General features: G+C 36.6%; 1 protein-coding gene across 1 annotated transcript; it reads right to left on the reverse strand.

Moving 5' to 3' along the window:
- Window positions 1-747: 747 nt before the first annotated feature.
- On the reverse strand, window positions 748-16,399 carry ufm1 (ubiquitin-fold modifier 1). Its single transcript, NM_001200613.1, is given in 6 exon segments — window positions 748-1,391; window positions 5,025-5,057; window positions 6,850-6,889; window positions 8,551-8,608; window positions 16,199-16,255; window positions 16,352-16,399. Coding segments are annotated over 6 exon segments (273 nt in total). The 5' UTR covers window positions 16,354-16,399; the 3' UTR covers window positions 748-1,308.
- Between the last annotated feature and the right edge of the window lie 1,029 nt (window positions 16,400-17,428).

The following is a 17,428-nucleotide window of genomic DNA, read 5'->3' on the forward strand; positions in this document are numbered from 1 at the left end:
AAGCATTATGTTTGGAGAAAGGAAAACACTGCATTCCAGTATAAGAACCTTTTCCCATCTGTGAAACATGGTGGCGATAGTATCATGGTTTGGGCCTGTTTTGCTGCATCTGGGCCAGGACAGCTTGCCATCATTGATGGAACAGTGAATTCTGAATTATACCAGAAATTTCTACAGGAAAATGTCAGGACATCTGTCCGTAAACTGAATCTCAAAAGAAAGTGGTTCATGCAGCAAGACAACGACACTTAGCACACAACTCATTCTATCAAAGAATGGTTAAAGAAGAATAAAGTCAATGTCCTGACCTTAATCCAATAGAAATGTTGTAGAAGGACATGAAGCAATCAGTTCATGTGAAGAAACCCACTAACATCCCAGAGTTGAAGCTGTTCTGTACTGAGGAATGGGCTAAAATCCCTCCAAGCCGATGTGCAGGACTGATCAACAGTTACCGTAAATGTTTAGTTGCAGTTATTGCTGCACAAGGGAGGGAATATTACACATGTAATATTGGATAATTTTCCTCAATAAATAAATGACCAAGTATAATATGTTTCTCTCATTTGTTTGAGTTCTCTGTATCTACTTCGAGGACTTGTGTGGAAATCTGATGGTGCTTTAGGTCATATTTATGCAGTTATATAGAAAATTATAAAGGGTTTACAAACTTTCAAGCACCAGTGTACATACCTTTTAGACAATATACTGTGAAGCATAAAAACACAACGCTGTTTGATAATGGAATTAAACCATTTATAATATTTTTATTCCTCTCTTAAAACCTGTTAATTTGAGCAGAGAATGTTTCTGCAAGAGTGCTACAATTTTATTACAGCCAACATTTCATGTAGATTTGAGAACAAGTGGACCATTTACCAGGAGCTCTGAAAAATAATAAAACAAAAATAACAATTTTGATGTAATCTGACCAATGTTACAAACCTCAGACATAAAGCTACTGACTCAAAGCAGACATCAAGTCAGAAATACAGCTCACATACAGAATGTAGTATAAAATTAAGTGAATAATGTGCCAAAGCCAATGCTTTAGCTACTAAGTAGAACGAATGACTTGTGGTTATCTGAGTTAATGAACAAGCTGAACATTTACTGGAAGTCTTCTGTCCAATAAGCATGAATCACGGAAGGGGCAGTTGTGGTGGTGGGGTGTTATTCCAGATGGCTGGATGACTGAGATGGGTCTTTGCTGCTCCTGCTAAAAGGAGCTAATTTTAACACCTCAGGGCTGGATAATAAATACACAAGTATGTTTGTCATCCAAGATGAAGAATAATCCCTAATCGCTCAGACACTCGAACATCTACCAGATCCAACTCGATCTCGAGGAATGATTCGAAGCTCCGATCCATGTTTGAGGAAAACATTTCCTATCAAGTAGGAGACAAAAATAGAAAGATGATTAATGATCATTCATGAAAAGTTTCAAGTCAGAATATACAGACTAAAATAAACAAGAATAGATATTTTACCAAACTTTTAGTAATGTGGCTTTCATTAACCTTTTATTCAATATTATGAAAATTTTGTAAAAAGAGACCTTTTAATTAGAAAAAAAAAAGATCTTAAAATAGATTTATATGCTTAGCTAAGGTTAGAGAAAGATGATATGATGGAACTAGACATTTGCTTAAATTACATAATATAATGTGTGCGTTTCAGCCTTTAATTGATTTAGTGTTTATATGAATTTGATATCACAGTAAACTAAACTTATATCAGCTATAGCTCATTATCAGCACATGTCTATCTTCTCTGTTAAATATGTAAATACCTATTTTATATTACTGTATATATAAAAGATTTAATAGGCATATCAGTTCCAACATTTGATCTCTGTGACTTTCAGTATGGTGTGACAGGAAAAGGGAAAAAAGAAAAGAAGAAAAAAAACAAAAACAAAAAAAACCCCATGAGTGAGCGACTCACCCAAACTGGGCAAATGAAGTCTGTGCTCAGAGCCTACAGTATATTTTTTGTTTTTCGCACCATTCTGTGTAAACTCTATAGTTTGTTGTGTGTGAAAATCTCAGGTGATCAGCAGTTTATGTGGCTGGAATACTCAAACAGCCCATCTGGCACCAATGTCCATGCCACGTTTTAAAGTCTCAGAGTTCACAAGACATTTGGGTTTGAGATCAAAAGATGATTACAAGACAACAGTTTAAGATTTCAGGATTGGTACTTACACCTAGATGTGTTAAACAACAAACCACAGAACCTTTTGTATCAGACCACCCAATTTGTAGGTGAGCAAAAGTATAGGAACAGATAAGTCTTGAATTAAATTAAAGTAAACAACAGTTAATATTTCTTGCATATCATTTGCTTGCAATAACTGCATCAAACCAGTGACTCGCTGACATCGCCAAATTGTTGGTTTCAGTTGTGTTTTGGGCATTTCTCCCTTCAGTTCCTTGGGTTATGGTCTGGTGATTCACTTGGCCAGTCTAAAACCTTCCACTTTCCCCCGATGAAATCCTTTGTTGAGTTGGCAGTGTGTTTTGGGTCACTGTCTTGCTGAATGATGAAGCTCATCCCAATTAGATTGGATGCATTTCTCTTTAAATTGGCAAACAAAATGTTCATGTGAACTTCAATTCATTCTGCTGCTACCATCATGAGTTACATCATCAACGGGGTGGCCCATTAGGTGTCTGTTGCTCAGTACACCAGAGGTTTCTTTCTTTTTCAGGACATTCCAAATTGTTGTATTGGCTATGCCCATGTTTGTGAAATGGCTCTGATTGATTTTCCATCTTTTCTCAGCTTCAAAATTGCTTGCTTTTCTTCCATAGACGGCTCTTGGATCTTCACGATGGCTTATCCTTTTTAACAACAAATGCAATCTTCACAGCTGAAACTGAAGGCTACAGTCAAGAGTAGACGTGCAGAACTATTTATTGTTTAAACAAATCAATCTGACAGGATATACCTGAGTAACAAGAAACACTGGTCAGTCACATGTTCCAATATTTTTGCTCACTTAGAAATTGGGTGGCCTTACACAAAATGTGCTATGTTCTATGCTGTTTAACACATCTACATATAAATACCAGGAAATAAAAGCTGAAATTCTAAACCATATTTATTTTTTGATCTCAAACACAAATATCTTCAGTCTACAGCGACATATGTACTTCAACATACACTGATGTATTTTGTATCACAGTAATGATCTCAAAACATTCTTTTACACTGACAGAAATCGAGGGCACAACTTTCAAGCAAGAATGAGATGTGCGAAGAGCTTCCGGGGGGTGTCAGTTAATACTGGAGAGATCAAAGCACCTACACAACTGTCAATCATTCTAGAATGTCACGTACCCCAGTATTAAAATGTGGAGTTGATACACAAAATGTGTAAAGGCTGGCAACTCTGAATTAAATAATCCTTCATAAAGTGTTCTACAGTTGTACAACAGGTTTATTTACAAAGCCAATACTAGTGTAAGGTAACTAAAGCACTACATTTATTATGGATTAAGTGCTATTGGGCCCAATAAAACCTAAATATTAAAACATGTTTCACTGGCATATAAAACACATGGATACATGCTGGTGAATTTCATGAACTCAACCTTCTGATAAACAGTGCTCAGCTAATACAAGATGGGTTATTGTGCCTCTAACATGAGTAAAAGCTATGTCTTTTAGAGTCTGAGGTCAAAACAACCTAAATGACATAGCACCAGTACAGAGTTAATGGTCTCAATTTGAAGGATCTCTCTATGTTGTTATTCCCTAATTGCACTGTGCACATGGGTCAGAACACTGGAGAAAATTAAACCATCTTATCCAGAAAGAGCCAGTGTGGGTGCAGGTATTCATTCCAACCAGGCACAAGCCACAACTGAGTCAAGATCAAGTGATTAAACAGGTGGAATCTGGAGTGGCTCCTGCTTGATTTGAATGAAAACATGCACCCACACCAGCATTTTGCATATGGTAAATTTGGTAATTATTATAATAATAATTAGTATAATTATGTAGAAAAATTCTAGAACATTGACAGGACAAGAAGAGCTTGTAAAGATATTAAAGAGTAACAGTAAAGGAGTTACAAATAAGGGTTTTTATGTGAATTCATCAATAATTGTAGTGTCCCGCCCCCATTTAAGCGAATGTGAAATGTAGCCTTAAGCCAAGATGAATGCAGTGCTTCCAATCTTTTTGCTTTGTAATGCGCTACATGCACTTAGGGCTATGATGTATTTCTGTTTTTAAATACAGCAAATCTTGCATATTTGGTAGCATTGTTTACATTCGGTAATACAGTACCGCGAGACAGCACGTCTAGGATCCCCCCCCCCCAGTCTTACAATCAAATCATAGTGTTATCCTAATGTAAGCTTGGATGTTTGTTTCTATTAATAGGTATTTTCTTTTATTTTCTTTGTTTATGTATAATGAAGCATGCAGTGTGATATCTGATACAGACCTGCATGTATCTAAAGTATAGAATAGCAAAGAGACAGTAAAATTTGAAAAAGGCCCCAATTTTTCAGTCAAACCAATTGTTCAACAAAGACACCTACCAGCCTTTACTTCAAGCTTACACAGCTAACACTGCAAAAACACATTTTCTGGAGGGCCATTTTATGTGGGGGTCCCAACAAATCAGAATAGAAAAAATGTAATATATAATTCTGAGAGGGAAATGATCTCATAACATGAGGAAAAGGCACATTGCCTGCTCAGAGCACAGCATCAATATTCATTTGTAATATGTGAAATTTACATAACAATCCCTGTAGAGAAGCATTCTTTCAGAACATCATCTGGTCTTCCTAAATGACAGTAGGGAGCTAACAGAGGCCTGTACCCAACAGACTAAACAGAAAACCCCATCTGTTTGCATGAGCTAAATTTTAAAACAGATAAAAAAACAGACTTGAGAGGGAAAGAAATCCATTTCTATATTGGCTTTGCAGAAGAACTTGGTCTGCAATTAGAAAACATGGAAGGCTTCAGACTGTGCAACTCCACATGATGAGACAAACCTGCTGTTTGTGCTGGATTGATTCCGATGCCATCTGCAAAGAAAAGAAAAAAAGCAAATCATCATAATGGCATTTATGTGCAAAAAACTATCAGATTGGAAAGCAAACAATATGTCAGAGAAAGACAAATTGCTGAGTACCATTCAGACTAGGGCTGCATCAACTAATTGATAATTAAAATATATCGACAACGAATTTCATTATTGGATAGTTGGGTCTGTGACGTCACTGTGGATAACCCCTGTCAGGGACGTCACTTCACAATGGTGAAAAAAAAAGCACAATAAGTCTGACTAAAATATTCATTTTGATCAAATATGTTGTTTGACGCTATATTTAGAAACAAAAGTAACTGTGTATTTTTATCAGAGCAGTAACTGTAATGGTATTATAACATGTAATTATATATAAATGTAAGAAGTGTCAAACATTTACAGAATCAAGTAACACGTTACTGTGTTCAGATGAGTGAATGTGTGTTACTGCAGAACATTCAGCCTCTTACCAGTTAACACTTAGTTTGTGCTTTTGTTTTTCTTTTTTTTTAATTATTTTTTTTTTTATAGCATTTTTAATATAGTGATTTACCTTCTGCTTTAAAGCTTGTGGACAATCAGTTGTTTTTTGTTTTCAAAATACAATGATGAAGGACAACATTGGGCAGAATGCGAAATAACGTTATTTTTCGGGGGAAAAACCAGGAAATAGAAATCGGCCTTTCAATCCAACTAATCTATTAATTGAAGAAATAATCGACAGATTAATTGAATATCAAAATAAGAGTTAGTTGCAGCCCTAATTCAGACAACTGACTCAACCACCTCAAACATCATGGTCAAGCCATGTCAAATTAAATCAGGTATTATTACATCCATCCAGAGCCTGCGGCTCTGTGTACTCTACTACATAAAATGCCAGAAGTATAATAAGTATAAGACTGGGGTTATACCTGCTGTATAACTACTCTGCAGCTAAACAAGCATCACTGTGCTTGTTTATCTACCTCTTGTAGGATTAATAGCTCTTACCACTAGGGGACAGGTCAGAGTCAGACATACCTCACTAGCATTGGAATAGATTTTGCACAACAATGTAAACAGTGAAGATGCCAGGACTTGAGGAACTGTAACTTCATGTTTCCCACAAGTAAACCTGGGAGGAGCATTGGGTGTGGTGGTAACAGTAAAGGAGGTGAAGATGATGGTGGGGATAATGATGATGGTAGCCATGGTAGTGGTAATGGTGGTAATATTGATAATGTTGTGGTGATGATAATGAAGGGGGGAATGATGAATGTGGTAATGTTGATGGTGATAGCGTGGTAGTAATGATAAAGTTGGTGATAGTGGAGGGGTAAGGATGATGGTAGTCATAGTAGTGATAATGGTGGTGGTAAGGATGATGGTAGTGGAGCTAATAATGATGATGGAGGTGGTGATGGAGATAATGATATTGGTGGTAATGATGGTGGTGGTAAGGATGATGGTAGTGGTGGTGGAGGTAATGTTAATGGTGGCGAGTATGACAGTGGTGAGGGTGGGGGAGCAATTTTCAATATACAATCGCAACTAGACTAAACCTGGCAAATCTTCTCCATCCCTGCTAATGTTTGAGGTTGTCAGGTTGTTTTCTCTCCTTTTTGTTTCTATTAGGTTATTTCTGCTCTCCTTTTTCCTTTCCTTGACCCAAAATGTGAATAATTTTCAGAAAATACAAAATACACTAAAGTGTTTCTCTGAAGTATGACCTTGTGTCATTATTTCTGACCAGACTTGATACATCTTGAACTCTTAAGGCTACAATGAGGAAAAACATTTCTACTCACCATTTGTAATAATGGCACTGGTAGCGGCAGGCACTTTAAACTTTAAAGGGGAGATTGAGAAAGAGAGTGAGAGAGGGATGTGTGAGAAAATTGCTATACATTCCAACAACCACTCACAAAAAAGATAAATACTGCCAATAAGCACAGCATGGCATCTCGCAGACAGAGCAAAACAAATAATCTTTGGAGGTAATTTGAGGTCTCTGGTAAGACAACTGAATGAGAGACAGAAGGATACAAAAGATGTTCTCACGGTTTGATAGAGAGAGCAAGCAACAGAAAGGGAGCGAGAGAGAATGAGCGAGAACAGGAGGCAGTTGGAGAACGTGAACTCTCAGTCAGGGGTCTCAGAAAACACACCAGAAGTCACAATGACATTCTCATGTGAAGCTGCGGCAAAACGACAAAAAAGGGTGATGACTGCCTGCTGTCTGCCTCTCGCAGAATCTCAATTCAAACTAATGCATAATCATTCGCAAAACATTCCTGTTTATTTAGGGAAGTGTGTGTTTTAGTGTGCAGCAGGGAAAAAATATAGTCACATTGTGTTACTCCCTAGGGAGAAAGAGCTCCAAATACCGTGCAGAACTGTGGCACTGCAAGAAATCAAAAGAAGCCAGTATAGAACAGATCAAGTGCAGAAATGATAGCTGCAATCACGAGGCTTTGTGTCGTATCACAGCATCATAAAAATGTTTAAAAATCAGTGTGATGCTGGTCACCCACGATTGGCCCTTCATACTCTCAGTGAAGAGACAAACACTATACAGAGTAGTGTCAAAGAGACAGCAAGGAATTCAGAAAACTGTACAAAAAAAAAAAATACGAATGGAGAAAGCAACAAAGATGTGACACTACTGAGGAGTTAAAAGCAAAAGTGACAATTAGTGCTTGTACTAATTAGTTTGTGCATTTAAAATGTCATCAATAGATGCCAAACCGACTTTTTACACTTGTTCCAGAGAACACACATTTGCACATTTGACAAAGACTGCTTGCTAGCCATTATAAGAAGAGTACTTTTAGAAAGACTAAGGGGAATATAAGGGCAAATCAGTGAGTAAGGGATGAAAAGGAGAAAAGAGGCACAGCTCCACTTAATCAATAGACAAAAATGTTATTTAAAAAACAAAAACAAAAAACAACCCAAAAATAAAAGCAGAAGTGTACTGTTTGATTGTTGGAGGACAGCTCAAAGCTTCCTGTGTGTGGAAATGTTTATTGCATTTAAATGTAAGAAACTATTGTAAAAACGAAACACTGGATCATTAAGCTGAGAGGGATACAGTCAAGGCACCTACCAAGCTCAGCCGAAACAAATTAAATGAATTGAATTTCAGGATCAAAATAAATGGTAGGACTTTTAGGTTTTAAAACATACAAACAAAAAACATGACATTCCCACATCCCATTATTAGTTTTCATATTCAATTCTTTGGATAGAGTGATCCAAGCATACAGGAATTCATCAAAATAATTAAAAAAAAAAATATGTTTGGTCTTTAAGAAAGAAAAAAAAAAAGACACTTAAAAATATTGTAGTTTATCTCAAAATTGCTTGCTTGCAAGTTTCTACAGCATAATGGTACAAAAAAATTATTTTAAGGATACAAGTATTCCAGTGTATCATTGTACAGTTGTATCCTCACACCCAATAAAAATAAAGAAACTTAGACTGTAGTAATGAAACATGATTCTTACCTCTTCTGCTGCAAACTTCAACACAGCTGTGAACGGCGTGCTTTCAGGTACACTTAAACTGAAACAGAGAATGGGAGGAGTAATTATCAAACTGTATCTTCATAATGATCAGTGACCACTTCATGTAAAGAGACATTAAATGAGGGCAGCACGTAAAAGTACACATAAGAAAAATTAAAAGATTTAAAGTACATAAATCAACAGCTAGACCATGAGGACATTTTTTTTATTGAGCAAGACCCAGTTGTAGAGCATATCAATCAAGTGAGAAATTCTATGTAACAGCAACATACATGCATGCATACACATTTACCTTAAAGTAAAAACTATGTAAATAAATAATGGACTATGGCAAAAACAGGTTGCACACTTGACATCTACAAGTTTAGAGAGAGTGAAGTTATAGCTGGAGTAAACATTACTGTTAAAATGACAAAGCATATTTAACAATTTTGATTAGCTTAAATAACCACAACCAGCTCAAGCATAATAATCAGCTCGATCAATCACAACCAGTTCAAATAATCTCAGCCAGCTCCAATAAATCACAACTGACTTGAAAAATCACAACCATCTAGTGCAATCGCAACCATTTCATAATCACAACCAGCTCACAATCAGAACCGGCTCAACCATCTGCTCAAATGATAAACATCATCTCAAGTATTCACAATCAACTCAAATAATCCAGATCAGATCAAATAATAACTGACTAACTCAAATAAACATGATCATTTGGAATAATCTTGATCAGATCGAATAATTATGATTAAGCAATTATGCAACAGTGTAAGGGATTTTCATGATATGCAACAAAAACCTACTTTGATTTTTCATAATGTGATTAATTAGTTTCTGCTCCTATTGCCCATAGAAACAGATAAAAAAAATATGACCCTGCAATAAATGATAATATTGTAAACCAAAGTATTAATCATTATTAGATGTTCTACTACAATTGTGGGTAAATCTCCTGGGGTCCGGTGTTGAAAATGACAACTAATTACAAAAAAGCTTTACGAGTTACTCTTTTACTTTGTTTTAACTGTTTATAAAGAAAAGATTAGTAGAAAAGTTTCATTCTCAGGTTTCCATGATCTTGCACGTTTCAAGAAAAGTGAGGTACAAAATATTTTTTGGTGTGAGTTTTTTTTCAAGAAATGTGCATTGCTTGTGAAGGGTTCTTAAATTTTAATGATTGCACATGATGTGTAGCAGGAGAGATCAAAGCAGTGTTTTCTACATTTTTGCCATCGTAAGCGGACTCTGTCTCAAATAATAAGACTTCGGCAGATGAAATGTAGTTTGGAAGAAAAATATCAGCAGGAGCTTCTACAAGGTGTTTTGAGAATGCAAGAAGGCACTCTCACTCACACACCACAAATTGCTTAATTTCATTGTGTTTTATATATTCATTAGCAGTTGTTATGGGAGCAATGTAGTGAGGAAATGTACAGAGAAGTAGCTCATCTATACACTCTTTGAACGTTGGAAAACCATGGAATAAATATGCTTTCCACACACACAGTGCTGTGAAAAACTATTTGCTATATCCCCATTCGGATTTCTTCTGTTTTTGTGTACATCTCATACTAAATAGTTTTAAATCTTTAAACAAAATACAACATAAAACAAAAAGGCAACCAGAGTGAACACAAATGACAGTTTTTAGTTATTTATTTATTTTTTATTGAAGAAAAAAAAAAATCACTTAGAATGCAGTTTCACAGATTTGGGGAATTAGTAACTACAGGGGCAGATACATTTTCATATTTAAAAACTGGATTTAGTGTTTACTCAGGTTGCCCTTGTTTTATCTTAGATTTTGTTTTAATCTCTGAAACAATTTAGTATGAAACATACACAAAAACTGAAGAAATCAGGATGGGACAAATACTTTTTCCACAGCATTGTATACTCTGTGTGTGTCTCTGTGTGTGTGTGTGTGTATACACACACAGTATCTCACAAAAGTGAGTACACCCCTCACATTTTTGTAAATATTTGATTATGTGACACCACTGAAGAAATGACACTTTGCTACAATGTAAAGTAGCGAGTGTACAGCTTGTATAACAGTATACATTTTCTGTCCCCTCAAAATAATTCAACACAGAGCCATTAATATCTAAACCGCTGGCAACACAAGTGAGTACACCCCTAAGTGAAAATGTCCAAATTGGGCCCAATTAGCCATTTTCCCTCCTCGGTGTCATGTGATTGGTTAGTGTTACAAGGTCTCAGGTGTGAATGGGGAGCAGGTGTGTTAAATTTGGTGTCATCGCTCTCACACTCCCTCATACTGGTCACTGGGAGTTCAACACAGCACCTCATGGCAAAGAACTCTCTGAATATCTGAAAAAAAAAAAAAAAGAATTGTTGCTCTACATAAAGATGGCCTAGGCTATAAGAAGATTGCCAAGAGTCTGACACTGAGCTGCAGCACGGTGGCCAAGACCATACAGCGGTTTAACAGAACAGGTTCCACTCAGAACAGGCCTCACCATGGTCGACCAAAGAAGTTGAGTGCACATGCTCAGCGTCCTATCCAGAGGTTGTCTTTGGGAAATAGACGTATGAGTGCTGCCAGCATTGCTGCAGAGGTTGAAGGGGTGGGGGGTCAGCCTGTCAGTGCTCAGACCGTACGCCGCACACTGCATCAAATTGGTCTGCATGGCTCTCATTCCCTTTCAGTCAATTTGAAAACTACCAGTGATAAGCATATAAAATGCTGCTAATATAACAGAAAGGTTAGCAGAAGAGGTAGTGGTTTCAGCATACCTGTCTGCCTGTTGAAGCGAGACGTATCGCGATCGAGTCATGACAACGAGACTATCTGATGGCAGACTCGAGTCAGACAAATAAACAGGAACATTCTCTGACTTTCGTGTGATTGATTTGCTACTGTTTTGTGCACGCTCTCGTGTTAATTTGAATTCAAATGCTTTTTACATAATAAAACTGTTCATTAATTAATGTTGAGCGGGGCACTTTGTAAATGGCCTGAACTTATATAGCGCTTTTATCCAAAGCACTTTACACTGTGTCTCATTCACCCATTCACACACACACACACACACCAATGGTAGCAGAGCTGCCATGCAAGGCGCTAACTTGCCATCGGGAGCAACTTGGGGTTCAGTGTCTTGCCCAAGGACACTTCAGTATGTGGAGTCATGTGGGCCGGGAATTGAACCACCAACCCTACGATTAGTGGACCACCTGCTCTACCACCTGAGCCACAGCCCCCCACTTTTGCACATCCCTGGTAAATACTCTCCTTGTGTAACAAAGCAATAAAACACGGACAATGAATAATTAAAGCATACATAATTCACGATACTGTATTATAGTAGTGTACTCATTGTAATGTTATTTTCAGGAGATCAGGTTTTCACAACAAGGGCAGTGTTCACATGTTTTTGTTGATACAAGTTAATATATAAAATGTGTGAATATTTGGTTTAACTAAAATGCCATTGACTAATATTCAGTGCCATTTTATTAATGACAATGAAATATTGACTAAATTTAAAGAATATTTCTGACAGAAGACAAAAACTATGACTAAAAACAGTGTGAAAGTTAACACTGGAACTGGCCTGAGAGTCTAGATTAAATCTTTTGATTTAAAAATTTTATGCACTTTAGTTTAAAAATAAATGCTTTTGTTAACAGCCAGGTTAGGTCTTTGCAATAAACAAGACTTTACATTAAAAATCTGGTGTTTACTAGCATTTTCCCCCCTAAGTGAAATAATGTCCTTAGAATTCAAATTTAAATCGAATTTTGGAAATATTTACACGACAATTATATCAGTGGCATAAAATGTTCTTAAAATGACAATAATATTGTTTATTGCAATTATTTCTGGGACAACATACTGTCCAAAAAAAAAAAAATTATCGTGACAGCCCTACAGTTTCAGTCGGAAGTTTACATACCCCTTGCAGTATCTGCAAAATCTTAATACTTGTAACAAAATAAGGGGGATCATAAAAATTTCATTTTTTTATTTAGTACTGTCCTGAATAAACTTTCACATAACATGTTTACATATAGTCCAAAAGACAAGATAATAGCTCAATTTATGAAAATTACTCAGTTCAAAAGTTTACATAAATGAGTCTTCTCCTATAATGTCTGATGGGGTTGGAGAATACATGGCAAGGGACCAGAGACCATTCCTCCATACAGAATCTCTCTAGATCCTTCAAATGCTTATGGACTCTCCTCTTGAGTTCACCCCACAGGTTTTCTATGGGTTTCAAGTCAGGGGATTGGGATGGCCATGGTAGGACAGTAAACCATTTGTGTGTTGATTTTGACTTATGTTTTAGATCATTGTCCTGCTGGAAGATTCATCCACGGCCCATTTTAAGCTTTCTGGCAGAGGCAGTCAGGTTTTCATTTAATATCTGTTGATATTTGATAGAGTCCATGATGCCATGTATCCTAACAAAATGTCCAGGTCCTCTGGCAGAAAAACAGTCCCCAAACATTAAAGCGCCACTGCCATATTTAACCGTGGACATGAGGTACTTTTCCATATGGCTACCTCTCGGTGTGCGCCGAAACCACCTCTGGTCTTTATTGTCAAAAAGCCCTAATTTGGTTTCATCAGACCATAGAACCGGATCCAATTTGAAGTTCCAGTAGGGTCTGGCAAACTGAAGACGATTGAGTTTGTTTTGGAGGAGAGTTGAGGTTTTCATTTTGAAACCCTTCCAAAACAATGATGTAGGTGACTTCGGATTGTAGTTTTGGAGACTTTCTGACCCCAAGACGCAACTAACTTCTGCAATTCTCCAGCTGTGATCCTTGGAGATTTTTGACCACTCAAACCATCCTCTTCACAGTGCACTGAGACAATATAGACACATGTCCAATTCCAGGTTAATCCACAAAATGTCCAGTTGACTGGAACTTCTTAATTATTGCCCTGATGGTGGAAATTGGCATTTTCAATGCTTGTACTATTTTCTTATAGCCACTTCCAATTTTGTGAAGCTCAATAACCTTTTTGCCACACATCACAGCTATATTCCTTGGTCTTACCCATTTTTATGAATGACTAAGGGAATTTGGCCTGTGTGTTACCTCATATCTATACCAATGTGAAACAGGAAGTCATTGATGAACAATTTTCTGTTCCTAGTCACCCAGGTGTACTAAAGATTTTTTTAATATCAATGGGAATATACTTAAAAATATATAGGGGTTCCAATAATTGTTGTACACTTATTTTTAACAAAGATATTTTTTGGTGTGTGGATAAACCCCTGTTGTGTTTGAAAGCAGAGTATTTTTTTGTGAATTATTTGAACAAAAGATCAAAAAGTAAAAAAAAAAAAGACTATTTTTCACATCCTTCTTTGCTCATATTAACCAAGGGTGCCAATATTAGTGGAGGGCACTGTACACACTGTGCATTGTATTAGGAAAACCTGTACACCTGCAAATTCATGCAGTTATCTAATCAGCCATCATGTGGCAGCAGCATAACACAACGCATAACCTCATGCAGATACAGGGCAAGAGTTTCAGTTAACGTTCACATCAACCATTAGAATGGGGAAAAAAAAATTGATCTCCGTGACTTTTATCATCACATGGATGTTGGTATTAGATGCGTTGACTCTCGAGTTTACACAGAATGGCGTGAAAAACAAAACAAAAAACATTGAGTGAGCGACAGTTCTGTGGGTGGAAATGACTTGTCGATAAGAGAGGTCAGAGGAAAATGGCCAGATTGGTTCGAGCTGCCAGGAAGGATACATTAACTCATAATCACTCTTTACAACTGTGGTGAGGAGAAAAGCATCTCAACATGTAACTTTGAAGTGGATGGGCTACAACAGCAGAAGATCACAAACAAAAGTCACCTGGTCATTTTCCAGGCTTCAACTGTCCAATTTCAGTTTGACCCCATGGTAGCCTCAGATTCTTGTTCTTTGCTGACAGGAGTGAAACCTGATTTAACCCATCCACAGCAAGGTTTGATGTGTTGTGCATTCTGAGATGCTTTTGAGTTGCTATAGCTCAGACCAGTCTGCTCAATCTCCTCTAATGGGGGGTGGGGGTTGAGGGCTCAGAGAGATCGGAAGTGAGCTCAAATTTTTTTCAAGAAGAAAAAAAAAAAAAAAAAACTCAGACAGGGCATTATTTGGGTACTAGGTGTATTTTATTGCTTTTCAAATAGAATGTGCATAAATGAAAAACCCTGTGTTCTCTCTCTCCCTCTGTATTTTCTTTTTGCTGGGGAGGGTCCTGCAAGCGTGAGGTCTTGCTTTCCCGCTGCACTCACACCTCTCTGTGTCTGCTCTGTTCAGTGAGAGTCTGAGAGCCTGAGACTTAACAATGACTACGTTTACATGGACAGCAGTAATCTAATTATTGACCTTACTCTGATTAAGATAATAATGTGATTAAGGTGTTTACATGAGTCGCTTTTCGAATATTCCTTTCATGTACCCGTTTTACATGTGATAGAACATAATTAGATTAACAGCCCACGTCATTATGTCACCGCGCCACGCCGTCCCTCCAGAATTTCACGTATCAACATACAGGTCGTCTTCGTTATGGTACCATACACAGTTTTGGGTGTTTTTATATAAAAAAAAAAATACGAACGCTTTAAGTGCAGTTAATTATTTGTAATGCTATACGTGCTAATAGACAAATGCTTGAAGCCGTGGGCTGCGTCTCAAACCGCGTACTTACTGTCTATATAATAGCCGAGATACATGTATTTTTCCCCACTACAGGCCTATAGTAGGCAAGTATGCGGTTTGGGACACAGCCGAACTCTCTTGTTCGCCGTAAAATGTTGAGAACTGCCGTGTGTGATCGTGTCCTGTCACAAACTGCGGTGAAAACTCTCACACGACGTTCATAATGTGATTAAGGTGTTTACATGTCTGTAATACACGTCCATAATGCGACTAAAACAGGAATACTCCACCCGTCTTAGTTCGATTAGAGCTTAATTCGATTATGACCTTAATTAGTTTAAGGTAAGTAAAAATTGCTGTTTACATGGTAGTTTCTTAATCGGGTTAAGAGTGGATTATTGTTGTCCATGTAAACGCAGCTACTGTCATGGATAACGACGCGCCCTTCTTCCCAATTGACATAATTGGTATGTGAAGGAGTTTAGAATGCAAGACGAATATAATGCAACATGTTTTGCTCTGTGTTACGACATGCAGACCCTCTGTTCATAGGATGTTTTTTGTTTGTTTTTCGCACCATTATGTGTACCCTGGAAGGTAAAACACACACCATACTGGAGCAGAGCCGTTGTCCCTCATCACAAGTTACATTTCTATCTAGGACTGCAGAAGTGTTGGCCTAGTATTCAGATATTTGTATATCCCACCTCGCCATAATATTTAAACTAGAAACGCCAGTACAACATATAACACCTGTTTAGCTACACCTGGCGTGTTAGCTAGCTGCTTAGATCTGAGTAAAATCAAAGACCGGTACAAGCTGTCACATGTATCAGTTGATAGATCAATAACTGGTCGAGCAAATAAATATGTGACACCCGGAAAAAAGTTCGGACAGTAAGAAGTGTTCACCGATTGGTTTAAACTAATGAATTAGAATGAATTGAGCTGAATACTGAGCTCTCACTTACACTTTGTAGGGTAACCGAGGATCCGACGTCAGAGTAATTTTAAAAGTTACCTTAGACCTAAAACATAAACAGACACATATTCAGTTCTGTATAGTTTCCGCAAATCACAGAAATCCTTTAATCGCACCTATTAAATAATATAACTACACTTACATGATTTAAACTTAAGAGAGCAGGGCAATGTGTTTATGCCGAACCGGAAGTAGGGAGGTCCTGATGTAACACGTCAACCTACGACGAGGGTAATGATTTTTCTTCTTCTTTATTATTTCCCTCTTTTTTCTTCCTTCTCGACATATTATTTACTTACTTTGAGAACGGTTTAAGCGCACTAACACAGCACACAGCAAAATAAAATAAAAATAAAATAAAAATCTCCGCAGCTTTTGTAATTACAGTCAGGCAAATTCTGGAGATACCCTAATCATCTACCGTAAATATTATCTTATGAGTCGCCTTTAAGAGAAAATCAGAAGTACAGTCAGAACATTTTATACGAAATTAGCAGACCCTCCAAGGCAAACAGATATGTTTTAAAATTCAGCTCAGTTCAATTCAGTTGAACGCTTTAACAATAGACAGTTCTCACAAAGCATCTGTACAGAAATTCTGCTGTACATTAGATCCCCAGGGCTCTGAACACTTATTACATACGGATTTTTTAAATCATTATATATATATATATATATATATATATATATATATATATATATATATATATATATATATATATATATATATATAATGATAAAAAATATATATATATGACATTTATTTTTTAAATAGAAATTGATTACATTTCCTAGAAAGTGGTTTGGGGAAAATATGTTTTTAATAGTGTAGTTTTTTTTTTTTTTTTTAATAATAATATATATATAATTTTTTGTGGGGTTTTTTTTAGTTGTGGTGACATTTTGTGTATTCTGTGAGCAAAATGAATAACTATTTGCTTTTCTGTTATGATAATAAACCTTTTTTGGTTAGCCTTTCATGTTATTATTTTTTAATTCCTCCTGTGGTCTTAAATACAAGCCTATATGTTTCATTCTTAAGTGGTCATTCATAAAATTTTGCTTAGCATTTCATATATCTAAAAACAAAATGAAAAAAATTTTTTTCCAGTGACTAATGAATCATACAGATTTTAAGAAACGTAGGCTACATAACAAATAGCCTTCCTTGTTCGTCCATCATAGTCGATGAGGACCACACAGTATCATCAGTTTAAGT

Source organism: Ictalurus punctatus, chromosome 16 (assembly GCF_001660625.3).
Source record: "Ictalurus punctatus breed USDA103 chromosome 16, Coco_2.0, whole genome shotgun sequence".
Taxonomy (NCBI): domain Eukaryota; kingdom Metazoa; phylum Chordata; class Actinopteri; order Siluriformes; family Ictaluridae; genus Ictalurus; species Ictalurus punctatus.